At 45.1% G+C, this 20,623-nt stretch overlaps 1 protein-coding gene across 1 annotated transcript in view; it reads right to left on the bottom strand.

Annotated features, from left to right (window-relative positions):
* The window catches only part of LOC126416347 (phospholipase A1), a gene marked incomplete at its 5' end in the record, with an annotated part of 318,243 nt that overhangs the window by 12,323 nt on the left and 285,297 nt on the right, over positions 1–20,623 (bottom strand). The window contains one exon of the mRNA XM_050084026.1: positions 15,859–16,027. Coding sequence (XP_049939983.1) covers positions 15,859–16,027 — 169 coding nt within the window. The remainder of the gene's footprint in view (positions 1–15,858; positions 16,028–20,623) is intronic.

Below are 20,623 nucleotides of genomic sequence, written 5' to 3'. Positions count from 1 at the left end.
ATTGTGCTTTAGCGTGGGTAGTCCGATGGCGCCGAAGAGATGCGCCGCGAACAGACATTAAGGGATTGCAGCATCGCGGCGCTCTGCCCTTTGCAGGAAACCAGTATTCTGGGAAACTCTAGATCCAAAGAAATAAGAAGATAAAAAATCTCTGAAGTAATGTGAGACAGTAGGCCATCCGGGGCCTCATTGCCTTGTTGTTGATTCTGTTAAGAAATAGTAAGAATGACTGCAGTTAGACAATACCAATAAAACCTAGAGTGGGAGAAGAGAGTTCACTGCATTGGTCGCCCAGGATATGGTGGGTGACCAGTTTTCGTCCTAAGATCTGGCGAATTCATTCGTTTGTTCAGAAGGGGAGGCTGACAAGTGTTTGCCACCTTTCGGCGGGTCAGCGATGACAGAATCGACGCGCAAGCCTTACAATCCTTCTCAAACGATTTTACCAGAACTATTCGGTAAGAAATTCCATTTTTGCTTTACTTGTAGCTTTGTAAGGTTCATTATGATGTGCCCATCGTTTCGTTAATGGTCTTAGTTATTGTGATATTTACGTGGAAGTTAGACACTGAGCGGAATTGGAAAAAGTTTGCAATGAAAAATAGCGGTCGCTATGATTTTGCTTTTGAGGCATATTACACAATATTAATTTAGCTAACATATTTAATTTTGCTTTATACTTGGTTGGTCGTCTCCATCTGTCGCCAGCCTTGAGAAAACTGATCCGACGTAGCGCGCTCATTTGCGATCGCACTGCGCAAGCGACAGAGCCAAAGTGAAACATCCACAACATTCCTCATATTTCATAAACAGTTTGAGATGTCGAAATGAGATTTTCGAAAATGATAGCCCACAAAGAGGAGAGTATTTTACCGTATGGTTATTATGCAAAACTTCATTATCTCCTGTGTTATTCCACTAACTACCGACTTTTCCAATGGAAGAATATAATTTTTGAGGGTCATTGATAGCCAGTGAAACGAGAAATGCTATGGGTTTTAAGATGCTGACCTTATATTTTGTCAATTCCCCACTTAATAAACGTAATAAACCATTGATGCAGAATTTTCTAGCAATTGAGTCCGCACAGCATGTTAGTGAGGTGAGACTGTGTAAATCCCGTTGAGTTGTGGCGAGAGAAGCAAATTTCAACATGGCCACAAGAGAAATGTGTAGCGTTTATTCAAAATTCCCTTCTCGTGACTCTTCCCGGATAGTTACAAATGGTTAAAAAAATTTAAAAAATAAAAAAAAGGCGGAAATAAATCGCTGCATTCTCGGCGTAACTCTATTTAGATACTAACCAAAGAAGAGATGACAGAGCTTTTTGAATGGTCACCATGCAAGTGCGGACATGGAGGGGCCCTGCTTCGTATTTACCAAAACTGTGAATGTTGGTTTCAGTTTAGAACAGCATTTCGCCTACAGCGCTCTGCGCGACTCCCCACCACTGGCGCTCACCCCACGCTTCCCCACACGACTGCGCATCTAGCAGTCACGGCAATTTGCGCGCACTGTACTTACGTGGAGAAGGTCTGGTTGGCTAAAACACAGAATAGGACAACCGGCGGGAGTCAGGAGCTTCTTGTTTCTGAAGTGCAGCACTAAAAACTCTTGTTGTTGTTGTTGTGGTCTTCAGTCCTGAGACTGGTTTGATGCAGCTCTGCATGCTACTCTATCCTGTGCAAGCTTCTTCATCTCCCAGTACCTACTGCAACCTACATCCTTCTGAATTTGCTTAGTGTATTCATCTCTTGGTCTCCCTCTACGATTTTTACCATCCACGCTGCCCTCCAATACTAAACTGGTGATCCCTTGATGCCTCAGAACATGTCCTACCAACCGATCCCTTCTTCTGGTCAAGTTGTGCCACAAACTTCTCTTCTCCCCAATCCTATACAATACTTCCTCATTAGTTATGTGATCTACCCATCTAATCTTCAGCATTCTTCTGTAGCACCACATTTCAAAAGCTTCTATTCTCTTCTTGTCCAAACTATTTATCGTCCATGTTTCACTTTCATACATGGCTACACTCCATACGAATACTTTCAGAAATGACTTCCTGACATTTAAATCAATACTGGATGTTAACAAATTTCTCTCCTTCAGAAACGCTTTCCTTGCCTTTGCCAGCCTACATTTTATATCCTCTCTACTTCGACCATCATCAGTTATTTTGATCCCCAAATAGCAAAACTCCTTTACTACTTTGTCTCATTTCCTAATCTAATTCCCTCAGCATCACCCGACTTAATTCGACTACATTCAATTATCTTTGTTTTGCTTTTGTTGATGTTCATCTTATACCCTCCTTTCAAGACACTGTCCATTCCGTTCAACTGCTCTTCCAAGTCCTTTGCAGTCTCTGACAGAATTACAATGTCATCGGCGAACCTCAAAGTTTTTATTTCTTCTCCATGAATTTTAATACCTACTCCGAATTTTTCTTTTGTTTCCTTTACTGCTTGCTCAATATACAGATTGAACAACATCGGGGAGAGGCTACAACCCTGTCTTACTCCCTTCCCAACCACTGCTTCCCTTTCATGACCCTCGACTCTTATAACTGCCATCTGGTTTCTGTACAAATTGTAAATAGCCTTTCGCTCCCTGTATTTTACCACTGCCACCTTTAGAATTTGAAAGAGAGTATTCCAGTCAACATTGTCAAAAGCTTTCTCTAAGTCTACAAATGCTAGAAACGTAGGTTTGCCTTTCCTTAATCTTTCTTATAAGATAAGTCGTAAGGTCAGTATTGCCTCACGTGTTCCAGTGTTTCTACGGAATCCAAACTGATCTTCCCCGAGGTTGGCTTCTACTAGTTTTTCCATTCGTCTGTAAAGAATTCGTGTTAGTATTTTGCACCTGTGACTTATTAAACTGATAGTTCGGTAATTTTCACATCTGTCAACACCTGCTTTCTTTGAGATTGGAATTATTATATTCTTCTTGAAGTCTGAGGGTATTTCGCCTGTTTCATACATCTTGCTCACCAGATGGTAGAGTTTTGTCAGGACTGGCTCTCCCAAGGCCGTCAGTAGTTTCAATGGAATGTTGTCTACTCCGGAGACCTTGTTTCGACTCGGGTCTTTCAGTGCTCTGTCAAACTCTTCACGCAGTATCATATCTCCCATTTCATCTTCATCTACATCCTCTTCCATGTCCATAATATTGTCCTCAAGTACATCGCCCTTGTATAGACCCTCTATATACTCCTTCCACCTTTCTGCTTTACCTTCTTTGCTTAGAACTGGGTTTCCATCTGAGCTCTTGATATTCATACAAGTCGTTCTCTTATCTCCAAAGGTCTCTTTAATTTTCCTGTAGGTAGTATCTACCTTACCCCTAGTGAGATGGGCCTCTACATCCTTACATTTGTCCTCTAGCCATTTTGCACTTCCTGTCGATCTCATTTTTGAGACGTTTGTATTCCTTTTTGCCTGCTTCATTTACTGCGTTTTTGTATTTTCTCCTTTCATCAATTAAATTCAATATTTCTTCTGTTACCCAAGGATTTCTACTAACCCTCGTCTTTTTACCTACTTGATCCTCTGCTGCCTTCGCTACTTCGTCCCTGAAAGCTACCCATTCTTCTTCTACTGTATTTCTTTGCCACATTCCTGTCAATTGTTCCCTTATGCTCTCCCTGAAACTCTGTACAACCTCTGATTCTTTCAGTTTATCCAGGTCCCATCTCCTTAAATTCCCACCTTTTTGCAGTTTCGTCAGTTTTAATCTACAGGTCACAACCAATAGATTGTGGTCAGAGTCCACATCCGCCCCTGGAAATGTCTTACAATTTAAAACCTGGTTCCTAAATCTCTGTCTTACCATTATATAATCTATCTGATACCTTTTAGTATCTCCAGGGTTCTTCCATGTATACAACCTTCTTTCATGATTCTTAAACCAAGTGTTAGTTATGATTATGTTGTGCTCTGTGCAAAATTCTACCAGGCGGCTTCCTCTTTCATTTCTGTCCCCCAATCCATATTCACCTACTATGTTTCCTTCTCTCCCTTTTCCTACACTCGAATTCCAGTCACCCATGACTATTAAATTTTCGTCTCCCTTCACAATCTGAATAATTTCTTTTATTTCATCATACATTTCTTCAGTTTCTTCGTCATCTGCAGAGCTAGTTCGCATATAAACTTGTACTACTGTAGTAGGTGTGGGCTTCGTATCTATCTTGGCCACAATAATGCGTTCACTATGCTGTTTGTAGTAGCTTACCCGCATTCCTATTTTCCTATTCATTATTAAACCTACTCCTGCATTACCCCTATTTGATTTTGTGTTTATAACCCTGTAGTCACCTGACCAGAAGTCTTGTTCCTCCTACCACCGAACTTCACTAATTCCCTCTATATCTAACTTCAACCTATCCATTTCCCTTTTTAAATTTTCTAACCTATCTGCCCGATTAAGGGATCTGACATTCCACGCTCCGATCCGTAGAACGCCAGTTTTCTTTCTCCTGATAACGACATCCTCTTGAGTAGTCCCCGCTCGGAGATCCGAATGGGGGACTATTTTACCTCCGGAATATTTTACGCAAGAGGACGCCATCATCATGTAATTATACAGTAAAGCTGCATGCCCTCGGGAAAAATTACGGCTGTAGTTTCCCCTTGCTTTCAGCCGTTCGCAGTACCAGCACAGCAAGGCCGTTTTGGTTATTGTTACAAGGCCAGATCAGTCAATCATCCAGACTGTTGTCCTTGCAACTACTGAAAAGGCTGCTGCCCCTCTTCAGGAACCACACGTTTGTCTGGCCTCTCAACAGATACCCCTCCGTTGCCCCTCTTCAGGAACCACGCGTTTGTCTGGCCTCTCAACAGATACCCCTCCGTTGTGGTTGCACCTACGGTACGGCTATCTGTATCGCTGAGGCACGCAAGCCTCCCCACCAACGGCAAGGTCCATGGTTCATGGGGGGGAAAAAACTCTTATGATAGGCTAATCATGTTTAAGTGGAGTATGGAAGGGTGACTGTTGCATTACTACAACGGACCTGATCAGTCGACACTTGGAAACAATCACTGTCACTGGTGCACAAAATCATGCACAAATAAACACTGTTTTCGGACTGGCAGCGGTCAATAGACCTTCTTCAGCTGAGAGAGAGAGACTTCGATTCTGAGAGTGATACGTTTGGCACAAGCCAGATGACGTGGAATATTCGGACACCATAACTGCCACTTGCAGGCAACGGTACCGCTAAGCGTGTTGCGCCTCTACAGAATTCACAAACCACATGACAGGATGTACACAGAGCTTTCACATTGATGTTGGGGTATTTACATTTCTAAATCAAGTAGATTTATTAGAAACCTCGAACTCAATATATGCATGTCCAATTCTTTCTGTAGCTCTTTCTGTCCAGCTCTGATTAACGTTTAACAATCACTGCCGCCCGGTCTAGGGCGTCTTGTCACGGTCCACGCGGCTCCCCCCGTCGGAGGTTCGAATCCTCCCTCGGGCATGGGTGTGTGTGTCGGCCTTAGCGTAAGGTAGATTAAGTAGTGTGTAAGCTTAGGGACCGATGACCTCAGCAGTTTCGTCCAATAAGACCTTACCACAAATTTCCAAATTTAACCATCATTGTGCGATTTCCGCGAAATTAATCGGTCTCCCAGATGTTTTGTGACTTTTAATGCACTCACCTCAATGTCATTACCCAGCATCCATGACGAGATGCTGTTATTTTAATTCCGTCCTAACTTGTATCCATATTCAGTGAATATGATGATATCACGTCCTTATGTACTCGTGTTTAACTTGAAGTCCAAAGCAAATTGTAATAAACAGGGTTTTATAGTGAACATTGTTCCATTCAGTAGTTCGATGAAATCCCTATTTTATCATCTTGTGAGTTACAGACTCACGTTCGGCTTATCTTTGGGCCTCTCCTGTTTAACAAAGTAAATTCATTAAGTTCTCCGCTGCGCTACAGCTGTAGTTAAATTCACGAGATTCTATGGGGAGCGAGTTGATTTTCGGTAAGGTACCTGGTACAACTCTTTCGGACGTCCAAGGAGTATGTTAGTGTCTCACACTGGCTTTGAGAAACAGACGGATGACAACAGCTGAAATCCGGACAGAGGTTAGAGACCGAGTGTCACTATAGACCCTCAGGAACAGATCACTGCAAACTGTGTTGTCATCTCGAGTTGCCACGAGTCGTTTACTGCTACACCACACAGCAGAGAACAGAGGCATGCATACTGTAGACAAAGTCAACTCAGTGGCACCCTGTGCAGTTGAGCAGTAAGTCTCGCTTCTGTTTGTAGTGGTCAGATTGACACCAAAGCGTCCGTAGAAGAACTGAAGAGACATCACAGGAAGCAGGTATTCTCGAGATCGAGTCTTTTCCAACTCCTGGTCCATAGTACGGGGAGCTAATGGAAATGACAAGAGAATTGATTTGATCCTTGTTGAAAGGAGGACAATGTTCGCCTTTGTGTGGCACGAAGGGAAAACCCAGTTATACTGTTCAAGACCAAGTGTATGGGTACCATTATAAATGTCCTTTCTAATAACTGATAACAATGCACCTACCTACTGTGACTGCTATATCGTTTGCTTCCTAGAAACTTCCAGACAGAGCACTTTCGCGCCAGAATTCGAGATTTCCCCTATTAAACCGTAGGCGCTTGGGAGACGCTACACTCCGTTCATCATAAGAATAAACCCGATGCAAACAAACACAAACGCGATAATTGGTCAGAAGCCGTAACACACGTACACTGGTGTTGTTACGTTCTCAGAAGTAGGTCCTACTTAGGTGTTAGATATATTATTACCAAGTTACGTTAAATGAAACTTTAAGATATTCAAATGTATTAACAGCCATCAATGTTTTTTCTTAAATACGCTTCGTTTATGTAGTTTTTATTTAAAAAATCGCGTGTAGTCACAGCCTCTGCATTGTGCTCTGACTGTCGCGCTGTTAATAAGCAGTATGAATATGGTGAGGCTGCTTCCTGTTCCGCAGTGAAACATACGTGTGCAACACGTGCTGAGATATGGGTTTTTGTTTAATGTTTGTCATACGTTTACAGAGAAAATCGATTTCAAAGTTTCCCGAGGGACTATATTGGATACAGTTGTAACAAACGTGCACGTTAGAGTACAGCGGAATCGGTACTGTAATAGCTCAATGACTCACTGCAGCTCATGGTTTGCTGGTTCAAGTCTCGCCTCAGTCCATTTTTTTCCCGTTCAGTTTGAATTACCTACATCTCGTAATTGTAAAATTCATTATCATTTTTTTTATGAATAATGTACGGCTTCTTGTTTTTAATTACATATTGCAAGCAAAATACATATTGCAAGCGACTCGGATACGGAAGGAGGTAAGAGATTACCACATGACTGACTGTAATTAATACCTTCAGTGGCTTCAGTATTCAACAATACGATGAAATTCCTGCAGTATGCTTTTGCATCACACATAGCTCACTCAGAAAAATTGTCCTGTGTATAATTTAGGAATTTTCATCATTCTTGTTTGTGATTAGAATACTATATTAGGTGGGAAAGAAAGCATTTTATGCTTCCAGTCTGGTCTCCTAAGAAGCATGCGGTAGTGCTGGAGTTGTGACGTATCTGGCGCAGAGTGCCCTATCTTTGGCACCTTCCTTCTTTAGACTAGTTGTTCTTGTGTGAACTTTCAGTGCGCAGATGTGTAACAGCCATTCTTTGTTGTGTGTACGAGTGAGCAATAAATGTGTTTACAATATTATCTCTTAACTAATCCTCCGTGATAACCACAGTGATGGCCCCGATACTGTCGTCGCCTCATCCAGCGTTATTTGTGCTTGTTTTCGTCATTCACCCACATCAAGTGCCAGACAGCATTGTTTCCGCCACAATTGATCTACTAGCGTCTTTAGGTGCAAGTGTAACCAGTCCCATCAACTCGGCCGCTTGCGACCATGAGTGGACAAGTGTACCTGCTTCGAACTTGGTTAAAAGCGAACATTTATTTACGCCCAGCCGCGCCAGCAGCCACCTAACCTTACCTCGTTCAACATGACCGCCACCTAGCATGGCAGCACAACAGCCGCAACATGGATAGTGCACATCACCTAACCACAACATAGAGGACCTTCCAGTTAAAGACATTGTCGTTTATCCTTTATGTAAGTCATTACCTTCGGGATGGTTTGACGTACCGGCAAAGTACCATGACTGTGAAGCGAACATTTCTATGCACGGGGTAGCACATCCTCATTTTCATAGTGTCACAGCAACACTGCCCCCCCCTCCCTCCCTCCGCACGCCGTTTCGGCATTGCTGGTCGCCTCGACCACGCCAGTTTCCACGCCACACCGTGGTTGCACCACGACCGCCTTATGCTCACTTTCGTAACGGTGCTGGCCGTTCCACCCATGCCGGTTACCAGGTCTGCCACCCCACGGCTCCACCACGGCTGCCCCTCCGCCCACTGTTGCAACGGCTCTACATTTCCTCATCAGACTTGCCGATTAGACACACCTTGCCGGCTTATACGCCTGCCCAATCCGTATTGTGTGCCGCACGCAGCCACCGCCCCAACCGCACCTCGGGCGATGCACCATTCACCGCTACTGCACTTCTGGCGTCGGAGGCGTTGTGCTCTGCCCGCACCGATCTCCATCTGCCAGTGCTGCCTTAACATGTGTTACCAGGCAGGCTCCCTAAGCTACCTGCATTGCAAAAACACAACTCAAAAACTTGGTTCGCCTTAGTGGACCACCTCGTGAACATCCACGGCATTTCCGACGATGGCGCCTGTTTTGTCTGTCTGGTGAGCCATCTCCACACACATACACACCTCATCAGCAACTTGCTCCTCTCACCACCCACCTCGCACAAATATTCGACAGCCAAATCATTGCTTATCAAGCACCTTTCCTGCCCTCTGGCAGAGGCTGCAGAACACATTATTCACGAGGAGCATCTCGATGACCACACCCCTTCGCAACTTTGGCGGCACCTACGTGCATTAATCGATGACCGAGCATTGCCTGACGACGCCCTTTGGACATTCTGGATGGTCAAAATACCTTCAGATCTGCAGCTTCGTCTACTTCTCATGTTGCTGACCCACTCGAGGTTTGGTTACATACGGTGGATCAGGCTTACGTCATCATTCATCACTGAGACCACCTGTCACAAACGATATCTCCACCATCCTCAGTTGGCACACCTGCGCCTCTGGTTCCACTCCCTGTCAGCAGAGGCCGGCACACTGACCTTGGCGCCTCAGCTGCCTGTCAGCAACTGCCATCTAGCTGCCCACAGGATGTACTGCCAGCAGGCTCCCGACAGCCGCTGACTTCGCCCGAGCAGTGTCCCTATCAGCAACCGGCCCTGCCGCAGTAAGCTGCAATCCCCGCCCACACCACACCGGGCTGCCAAAAGGCCTACCCGCTGTGCTGGTTCCACTCTACTTATGGGGTGCTGCCCACAACTGCCACACTCCCTGCGCCTGCCCAAATGAGACTGGTGGGTACATTTAGGCGCCACATCCCAGCACGTACCTCCACGGCACCTATCTTCTGATGCTGCACCACCCGCTTCAGTGATGAGACACCTCTATGCCACAGATATCTGACTGGCAACCGCTTTCTATTTGACACTGGGGTGACATTAGCATCATCCCGGCCTAGCACACTGTCGACACGCTACCCCCCTGAACCCTCGTCTTGATCGCCACCAACCATTTTCCCAGTGTGGTCCATGGCTCCATCAAAATGTTGCTTCACCTCTCACCAGTTCACACCTTCCCTTGGACTTTTCACACTGACGATGTGGATGAACCTGTGATCAGGTTGGGTTTTCTGCACCATTCCAAACTTTCACCAGACATGCAGGCCATTCCGCTCCACCATGTGCCTGGCTCTACAGTTGGATGCACAACCGAGTTCAGAACCACTTTGATGTCCACCTCCTTGGCTATGCTTTCCATGTGTGCTTCCCTGGTCGAGCGCACAACCACACAGCCCTCTGGTCTGTCGTACATAAGCTCCCAGATCGACGAACTCTGCACCCAGAATGATGACTTACGCCCTCACATCGACTCTGTCTCCGCTGAATTGTCATATGCACAGTGAACCATACATTGCCTATGGTGTACCATACATCACCCATCTGCAGCTCCGCACTGAGGCAGCCCAGCAGACACCTCTACAGCGTCTTCTCGCCAAACTGCTCCAGTGTCAAGCATTCCACCGCCTGCTGGTTTTTTCGCATCATTGTGGTCGAATCTCCATGACACATCTGCATGCACCTCTCCAGATTTTTCGCACCACTTCACTCCTGCATCGTGCCTTCTGTCACCGACTGCAACCGACACCCTGCCTACACTGCCCGAGTTCATCAAGGTCAGTGAACCGACGTTGCCTGTGGATACCTTCTTGGCCCCTCATGCTGACTTCCCTAAGCAATTACCAGCCATCAGTAATGGCACTTGCCATAAGATTCGCACCACCATCGGCCCAACTGTTCGTTATAAGGCCAGGCACCTTAATAGTCCCAACTTCTGAACACTAAGGAGATCGTTCAGGATGTGTTGGCTTCGGGCATCCTCTGCCCCTCCGATAGCAACTATTCACCTTGTTCCCAAAAAAGTATGGCTCCTTCTGTATGTGCAGGGACTACAAGTACCTTAATGCACGCACCATTATCGATAACTACCCCATACCATACATCCAAGATTTCATGCAGTTGCCTCATGGTTCTATCTTTTTCTCGATATTAGGTTGTTCCAAAGTGTATCACCAGATTCCTATGCATCCACCGGATATTACAAAGACGACCATCATCACTCCTTTCGGCCTATTAGAATACTGTTACATGCCTTATGGATTGAAAAATGCTGCATAGACATGGCAGCAGTTCATTGATTCCATTATGCTCCCTCTGTGTTTTGCTTATGCTTACTTAGACAATATCCTTATCTTTTCTTCCTCCACTGAAGAGCATCCTGTTCACCTCACTTCAGTCCATTTGGTCCTGACTGCAATGGCATGGTGACCAATTCTCAACTATGTATGACATCCGTTACCTTCCTCAGCCATTCCGTCTCTGCCAAAGGCCTCCGACTGACGAGTTCTCGAGTCGAAATCATACTTAAACTTCCTCTCCGCAAGGATTATGCTCAGCTCCATTGTTTTCTGGGTATGGCAAACTTTTATCGCAGCCATATTCCTGAAGCTGCCTCCATCCAAATGGCCCTCACCGATTCTCTCTCCGGCAAGAACACCACTGGAAAACAGAAATCGGAGTGGACCCAACCTATGCTCGACACTCTTAGTAACCTTAAAACTGCCCTAGTCAAAGCCGTCACACTCGCCCACCCTGACCCTGAGGTCCGTGTCTCGATCATGACTGATGTCAGTGACTCAGCTGTGGGCGCTGTTTTACATCTACACACCACTGGCTCCACCCAGCCCCTCCACTTCTTTTCCAAAAAACTGACTAAGAGCCAGTGCAAGTGATAGGCATTGGACCGTGAGCTGCTTGCAGTGTATGAGGCAATTAAACATTTACATAGTGACCTCGAGGGGCGACCCTTCATGATCTATAATGATCACAAGACACTCATGGATGCTATCCGTAATCCTGCTAAAGACCTTCTGCCCAGGTGTTTGGCAATCCCTGTCCTTTGTGACATCTCTAGAGACACACTTCGCCCACAGATCCCGGCCGCCCTTCATCATAAGGTCTTTACCGTCTTGCGTGGCTTAGCTCGCCCTGGGACATGGGCCACAATGCAGCCGGTTATGGAGCACTTTGTCTGGCCTGGTGTGAAGCACGACTGTCACACTTGGAGCCGGGCGTGTGTTCCATGCCAGCAAAGCCAGGTCGGCAGTCACGCCCAACCTCCTCTGGGCAAGTTTGACATCCGAAAGGGGAGTTTCCAGTACGTCCATATCGATGTTGTTGGTCCCCTTCCTCTGTCCGAGGGCTACAGATATATCTTATCAGTCATCAACCGTGCAACCCTCTTACTGACATCATGGCCGAGACCGTCGCCTGTTCCTTCGTCCTGGCGTGGGTTGCTCACTTCAGCTGTCCCCTATTTCTCACCACCTACCAGGGACGCCAATTTGAGTCTGCCCTCTTTGCACGACTCTGTGAACTCTGCACGTTGCCAAGTTTCATACCACAGCTTGCCACCCGCAGGCAAATGGCCTCGCCGACTGGTGACAGCTCACACTCAAGGCCATGGAGGCCTCTGGTTGGAAACCCTCCTGTGGGTCCTGCAGGCTATTCGCTCAGCTCATAAAGAAGATCTTAATGCCTTGCTCGCCAAGGTTCTGTACAGCAAGCCTCTCCTTCTCTCCGCCAAGTTCATCAAGAATTCACCTTCTGCTGCATCCGACAATCTCTCCACCCTGATCGAGCGTGTCTTCATGCGTATTGCACACGTTTGCACCCCCCTGCCCCACCTCCTCACCACCACCCCCTCCCCCCTATGTCTGTCCACAAGCACATAGCTATGTTATGCTGTGGGACGATGCTGTGCGGGCAGCCTTTCGGCCGCCCTATTCAGGCCCTCACTATGTTCCACGTTGCGGTACCAACACATTCGCCATCCACCTCCATGGACGGCTACAGACAGTCTCAGTTAATAGACTTAAACTGGTATGGTTGCTCAATGACGATCTTCCTCCCGACACAGTGGTCTTGCATTCGATTGATTTGTCTCCACATGCCGTCACCTCTGATGTGCAGCCATTGGAACCACCACACTGCAGCACCACAGACACTGCTGACCCCACTTCCCGCGCCGGTCGCCGCCTACACCCGCCACATTGGCACCAAGATTACGACTTCATCTCGTGAGTCTTCTCTCTACCGTGCTTTGCACTATCGGGGGGGGGGGGGGGGGGGGGGGTCTCTCTGTGGCGTCTCTGCCGCAGAGTGCCCTATCTTTGGCAACTTCCTTCTTTGAACTAGTTGTTCTTGTGTGTACTTTCGGCGCGCAGTTGTGTAACGGCCATTCTTTGTTATATGTACGAGTGACCAATAAATGTGTATTGAATATTAAGTGTGATATCTCTCAACTAATCTTCCGTGATAACCACAGAGTTTTGCCAAATACTATTTCATTCTCTTTAAATATTCGAAACCATATTGTTTCTTTGCTTGCCTGTTTTTACGTTTGAACTGCAACTGCGCACATTATTGCAGGCTAGTTGGACCGCTGGTTGGCCAGTGCTGTCCCAGTTTAATGCGCCGGTAAAGCTGTTGTCCCACACACTATCGCTCATTCTATGTGCGTGTAACACAGCATAAAACGTATTCTTGTGATCGTACTTGAGTGTGCTGGTCACAACTTGGCTTCCTCCCCACATGAAACGAAATCCAATGAGATTCAAGCAAACGCAGAAGAATACCTGCCGTAATGTTTACATCACGATTATTCTTATGATGAAAAGAGCATAGATATGCAGTTCAATGGGTTGGGAGCGGCCGAAGGCGACGGTCAGGATGCGGTCTAGACGTGCAAAGAATTAATATCTTTGAGGAAATGTTAGTTCACTTGAAATTACGAGGATACAGGATATGCATATTTTTGTGAATTTATAAGTGAAGCATCGAAAGTTATAAGCAGTAAAATATGATCGTGAAGTAATACACTATTGGCAGCAGTTGGTTGGGTTGGGTTGTTTGGGGAAGGAGACCAGACAGCGAGGTCATCGGTCTCATCGGATTAGGGAAGGAAAGGGAAGGAAGTCAGCTGTGCCCTTTCAAAGGAACCATCCCGGAATTTGCCTGGAGCGATTTAGGGAAATCACGGAAAACCTAAATCAGGACGGCCGGACGCGGGATTGAACCGTCGTCCTCCCGAATGCGAGTCCAGTGTCTAACCACTGCGCCACCTCCCTCGGTTTTCAGAACATAAACAACTTGATGAATCTTTCCCCGTCGCTAGACAGAATGAGTGATGTGGGACAGTGCAAGAATGACTAGGGACCACCTACTTGTTTCACGAATAAACAAACAGTGTTAAAATTTTAGTAACTTTTTTCATTCTAGCACCGTCGTTAAGCTTGGGTCCCTACTGCTGATGAAGCAGTGCATAGTTCGGTTTACCCACACGGTAAAGTTCAGTAGCAACCTAAGTGTCTGATGTAAGCGCCACCCCTTTCACTCACCCAAGTGCAGCCAAAAACTATGTGAAATGCGATTAGTACAATAAATGTAAGAATAAGTATAGGATGTTCCCACAGGGTAGCAAATGGCATATTCCAGCACCACTGCAGTGCACACCACAAATGTCTCGAATAACGTAGGAATCCTTCAATGGTCTGTCCGGTTTCCTGGGTTATCACCCATAAAGCTTGTCTGGGATGCAATCGCAACATGTATGATTTCACATCAGCCTCTAGTAAGAAATCTTCATGTGTTTCAGGTATGGCAAGAAATTCCTCCAGATGTCATTCTGAGGTGCTTTGCTTCCATTCCACAAACAATACGAGACTGTATTCGAGCCAGTCTGTGTCGCAGAACTACCTGATATTGGCGATGCGCATTAGTTCTAAATGGAATGAGAGTTTGATCATCTAGCGATCGCAACGTGACGAACATCTGCAGCAAATTTGATAAATTTCTGACTGGTGTTTAGTCATCCATTCCCGCCAGTGTTGTGTTGTTGTTGTGGTCTTCAGTCCTGAGACTGATTTGATGTAGCTCTCCATGCTACTCTATCCTGTGCAGTCTTCTTCATCTCCCAGTACCTACTGCAGCCTACGTCCTTCTGAATCTGCTTAGTGTATTCATCTCTTGGTCTCCCTCTACGATTTTTACCCTCCACACTGCCCTCCAATGCTAAATTTGTGATCCCTTGATGCCTCAGAACATGTCCTACCAACCGGTCCCTTCTTCTTGTCAAGTTGTGCCACAAACTCCTCTTCTCTCCAATTCTATTCAATACCTCCTCATTAGTTATGTGATCTACCCATCTAATCTTCAGCATTCATCTGTAGCACCACATTTCAAAAGCTTCTATTCTCTTCTTGTCTAAGCGATTTATCGTCCACGTTTCACTTCCATACATTGCTACACTCCATACAAATACTTTCAGAAACGACTTCCTGACACTTAAATCTATACTCGATGTTAACAAATTTCTCTTCTACAGAAACGCTTTCCTTGCCATTGCCAGTCTACATTTTATATCCTCTCTACTTCGACCATCATCAGTTATTTTGCTCCCCAAATAGCAAAACTCATTTACTACTTTAAGCGTCCCATTTCCTAATCTAATTCCCTCAGCATCACCCGACTTAATTAGACTACATTCCATTATCCTAGTTTTGCTTTTGTTGATGTTCATCTTATATCCTCCTTTCAAGACACTGTCCATTCCATTCAACTGCTCTTCCAAGTTCTTTGCTGTCTCTGACAGAATTACAATGTCATCGGCGAACCTCAAAGTTTTTAGTTCTTCTCCGTGGATTTTAATACCTACTCCGAATTTTTCTTTTGTTTCCTTTACTGCTTGCTCAATATACAGATTGAATAACATCGGGGAGAGGCTAGAACCCTGTCTCACTCCATTCCCAACCATTGGTTCCCTTTCATGTCCCTCGACTCTTATAACCGCCATCTGGTTTCTGTACAAATTGTAAATAGTCTCTCGCTCCCTGTATTTTAACCCTGCCACCTTTACAATTTGAAAGAGAGTATTCCAGTCAACATTGTCAAAAGCTTTCTCTAAGTCTACAAATGCTAGAAACGTAGGTTTGCCTTTCCTTATCTTTCTTCTAAGATAAGTCGTAAGGTCAGTATTGCCAGTGTAGTAATACGAAATGTCCGCATAAGAAATACCTGTTGTGTGTGCTTACATACCCGTCAGGAGTGTCGGCGCCCATGGAGACGGGTGGTCCCGGCAGCAGGCCGAGGGCGCGACCGCGCTTTGGGCAGGAGGCCGAGCAGGGGTAGCCGAGGATCGGTTCCCTGGCGGCCACCGCCTCCGCGAAGTAGCACGCGCTCTGGAAGTGGCTGCAGCGCGCCCGCCCTGCCAGCACACGCACCCCACACGTCAGCGCCGCAGAGTGCCCCAGGCATGTTGTGTTTGTTTCTGTGGTTGCTTCAAGCAAACTATACAAACAAATTTATAACCTTATCAGAATGACCTGGAAAACTGAAACGCTGCCTCAGGATTGGAAAACTGCAATAATTTGTCCCACACACAAGAAAGGAAACAGAATGGGATGTGGAAATTACAGAGGACTCAGTTTGCTGAACATAACATACAAAATCCTGTCAATGACTATTCTGGAAAAACTTAAACGTTATGCGGAAAACATTATTCGAGATTACCAGGCTGGATTTCGAACAAACCGCTCCACAATTGATAATTCGTTTACTATACGACAGATCTGTAAGAAATACTGGGAATTTAACAGAAACATCCACTGTCTCTTCATTGACTTCCAGGGAGCCCACGACAGCATCCACAGAAGTAGCCTCTACAACACGTAAAGAGAATTTATTATACCCAGTAAAATCATTAGGATGATACAACTGTGCATGGATGGCTCCCAGGCAGCACTGAAGTTCAGAGGATCCATATCCCCCACCTTTCCAATTAAAACAGGCTTATGACAGGGAGACGCTCTTTCAGGTGTTATCTTCAACCCTGCATTAGAGGAAGTGGTTCGGGAGAGTAATTTACATCTATACAATGGTCTCCGATTCGAACACAGTGAAGTAGAACTCTTGGCTTATGCAGATGATACAGTGTTGCTGAGTGAAACTGAAGAAGAACTGAAAGACATGTACAGATCTCTCAGGCACAGTGCCAGCAAAATCGGGCTTTTGATTAACCAAGAGAAAACCGAATATATGGAAATAGGTCGAGTCATAAACCCAAATCCTTACTTTGAAATTGACCAACATTCTAAATTCAGAAAAGTTTTCCAGTTTAAATACCTTGGATCACGTTTCAACAGTAAAAATGTCATAATAATGGATATAAATGAAAGAATAACCTGAGGGTCAAAATGTCTGTACTCACTAGTCAACCCACTCAAAAGTAAAGCTTTGTCAATCACCACAAAGATGAAGATATACAACACTATTATCTGCCCCATAGTACTGTACGGTTCAGGAAGCTGGACGCTTACAAAGAATGAAAGAGAAAAATTGAATGTTTTTGAAAGAAAAGCAATGAGAAAAATCTGAGGACCTGTGTTGGAGAATGGCGTATGGATAACTCGAAAGGACAATGAAATTTATCAGTTAATGAAGCAACCCACTATCATCCAGAAATTAAAAAGTAGGAGACTGCAAAGGGCTGGACATGTGGCCAGAATGGAAAACAACAGAATCACCAAGAAAGCATTTGAAGGAACTCTCCAGGCAACAAGATCATTGGGCCGACCTCGTACAAGATGGAAAGATGACATAGAGAAGGACATCGCAGCATTAGGAATTTCCGCAGGGTGGAGAGAGGCTGCGAGAGGTAGAAGGCGGTGGAAGCAGATCCTTGATGCAGCGCGTGGTCTACAGGGCCTGTGACCGCTGAGAAGAGAGAGAGAGAGAGAGAGAGAGAGTTGCTTCAAGACTCTCTCGCGCTATTCTACGAGGGTGGTTGAAAAGTTCTCGGAATCTCCACGAGAGGACAGCGCTAGCGCAACGAATTGTTCACGTGATATTCATTGGACTGTTGCCTGTAAACACGTGCCACGTCAATGCTCTTGGAAGAGAGCTGTGGCGGTAACGTGGCTCTATTGTGTTTCCCGCGTAGTGGTTAGCGAAGATGGAACAATCGAGATTCGAGCAGTGATTAAGTACTTCGTAAAGAAAGGTATGAAAGCAAAAAACACACAGGGGGGACTCTGCTCCTTCATATTCAACTGTTGCCAAGTGGACGAATGAATTTAAATTTGGTGAGAGAGCTTAGATGATGATCCGCGCAGTGGTCGGCCAAGATGTGTCACAACTTCAGAAATCATTGCAAAAGTGCACAAAATGGTAACGGAGCATCACCGACTGAAAGTGCGTGAAATTGTTCACGCTTGCCAGTTGTCACCTGAAAGAGTATAACACATTTTGACTGAAGAATTAGAAATGAAAAAATTATCTGCAAGATGTATGCCGCGACTCTTGAAGCTGGATCAAAAACGCGTGGGAATGGACATATTGGAACAATGTTTCGTCTGTTTTAGCAGAAACGAACAAGATTTTTTGCGCCAGTTTGTGACCACAGATGGAACTCGGGTGCACTATTATACCTCAGAGACTAATAACAGTCAAAGCAGAGGAAACATGCTGATTCTCCTACCCCAAAGAAAGCAAAAGCAATTCCTTCGGCGGGAAAGGTCATGGCATCAATGTTCTGGGATGTGAAGGGGATCCCGTATGTGAATTATCTCCCCACTGGGCAAACAATACTGGAGAATACTATCCTAACCTCCAGGGCAAATTCCAACAAAATATACGCGAAAAAGGCCGGGTTTAGCAAGGGAGAAAGTCATCTTCCATCAAGACAATGCGCGCCCGCACACATGTACCGTCACCATGGCAGAATTACACGAACTAAGGTATGAACTGAGGCAACGCTCGCCTTATTCACCTGATATGGTTCCGTCAGGCTTCCACCTCTTCCCAAAACTGAAAATTTTTCTTGGTGGGCGAAGATTTACTTCAAGCGAAGAATTGATAGCCGGAGGTGACAACTATTTTGCATGTCTGGAGGAAACTCATTTACGAGATGGGATCAAGGCACTGGAGCATTGTTGCACCAAGTGCTTTAATCTGTAAGGAGACTACATCGAAAAATAAAAAAAAGTTTCACTGATGTAAGTACTTTTTTCTATTCTGTTCTGGGAACTTTTCAAACCACCGTCGTATACTATATGGTCAAGAGTACCCGGACACTCATATATAATGTAGAATTGGCCACTAGATGTCACGAGAGGCGGACCCGCCAGTATAAAAGCATGCGGGAAGTGTTGTGTTGTCAGTAGAGGAGGAGTGACAGCAGAAACGGTCAGTCAGTAGAGCTCAGTGACTTCGAACGTAGGCTAGTCGTTGCATGTCACCCGAGTAAAAAATCCATCAGGGACATTTCAACCCTTCTAAAACACCTCACGTCGGCTATTGGTGATGTGATTAAGGAGTGGAAAAGCGGAGGAACAACCATGGCTAAACAGAGACCAGGCAGATATCATGTAGTGACGGACAGGGCTATCACGCATTACAAAGGGTAGTTGTAAAAAATCACTTGAAAATATGGAAAAAATCACCAATGAGTTCAAAAGTGCTATCAGCAATCCAGGTAGCACACTGACTATGCGTAGGGAGTTACAAATAATAGGGTACAGTGGTCCAGCAGCTCCTCTTAAGCCACACATTTCTGTAGTCATTGCTTGAGGTGGTGAAAAGAGGGACGCTACCGGACACTGGATGACTTGGAACTAGTGTTTGAAGTGACGAATCGCGCTATACCCTGTGGCAATCAACAAAATGTTAGTGGTTTCACATTTTTCCATCTGTGTATTACGCAAGAAGAGGTTAAGAAGAAAATCAATTTTCTATGCATAACATACACACGGGAGGGCAATGAAAGAAAAAAATCTACGTTATCCGGTTCTTCCACGCACGATTGGGCTATGTGCGACCACACTGTGGTATTTTAATGAGCTGCCATTACAGGACCAAGTAGAAGAGAATAAATTATCGCATACTTGTGTCTTCTTCTCTAGTGTATTGCACGGTGAATACCAGAAGTGGTGTTACGATATGTAAGGTGGTATTTTCGTTATTAGGGTGCGGTCCCTTTATTGCGCTTAAGAAAACGTCAAATTAGGAAGGACATGAACACTTTTTACAGTATTCTGTACTGTGTACAGTGAAGGAACAGTTCGGAGACGATGACTTATTAGTATCACAATGCACTCTATCTTTGGTACGTATACCTTGCAATGAACATCAGACTCAATGTAGAAGTGTCGAAATCTAGGTCAATATATTAAAAAATCATCTGTGAAGGAATGGTTTCTGAACAACAACATTCCTGAAATGGACTAGCCTGCCCAGAGTCCCAACCTGGACACCATGAATGAGGTAGAACGTCGACCTGCGAGGAGAACATGGCAAATTCCGTAATCTGATTTCCAAGAAAATTCGCTTGGTGGAAGAGGAATCAAAATAAGCGAACACGAGTGTCGGCTTATCCGAGAACACTTGAATCTTTCTGAGAAAATGATGGTCAAAGTTATCGAGATATGTGTCTTTTATCGAATAAATAGTTCGACTTAAGCAGTGAAGCAATGAAAAGCGTTGCACCTTCACACTTTTGCGCCCCGTGTTCGAAATCTGATTATAGTTTTTTTTTCTTTTTTACAGTTTTGAACATGGCTGTCTTTCAGCAACCGTGTATAACTTTCACCGGAGAAATTGCATAGCCAAACGGTTGTAAATGATTTTTTTATACAGTGATCTAGGTTTCGACATCTCTAAGGATGTCTTCATCAGAATGAAATTTTAACAAACGTTAAGTTACATTGCGAGAAAACAATAGTCAAAGCATCGAGCAGACATGCTCAAGTCAAAAATTAAAAGAGTTCCAGTCTTTGGTGCGTATACCTTGCAATGAACATCAGAC

The sequence above is a fragment of the Schistocerca serialis genome, chromosome 8, assembly GCF_023864345.2.
Source record: "Schistocerca serialis cubense isolate TAMUIC-IGC-003099 chromosome 8, iqSchSeri2.2, whole genome shotgun sequence".
NCBI lineage: Eukaryota > Metazoa > Arthropoda > Insecta > Orthoptera > Acrididae > Schistocerca > Schistocerca serialis.
This window is presented reverse-complemented; position numbering and strand designations above follow the sequence as displayed.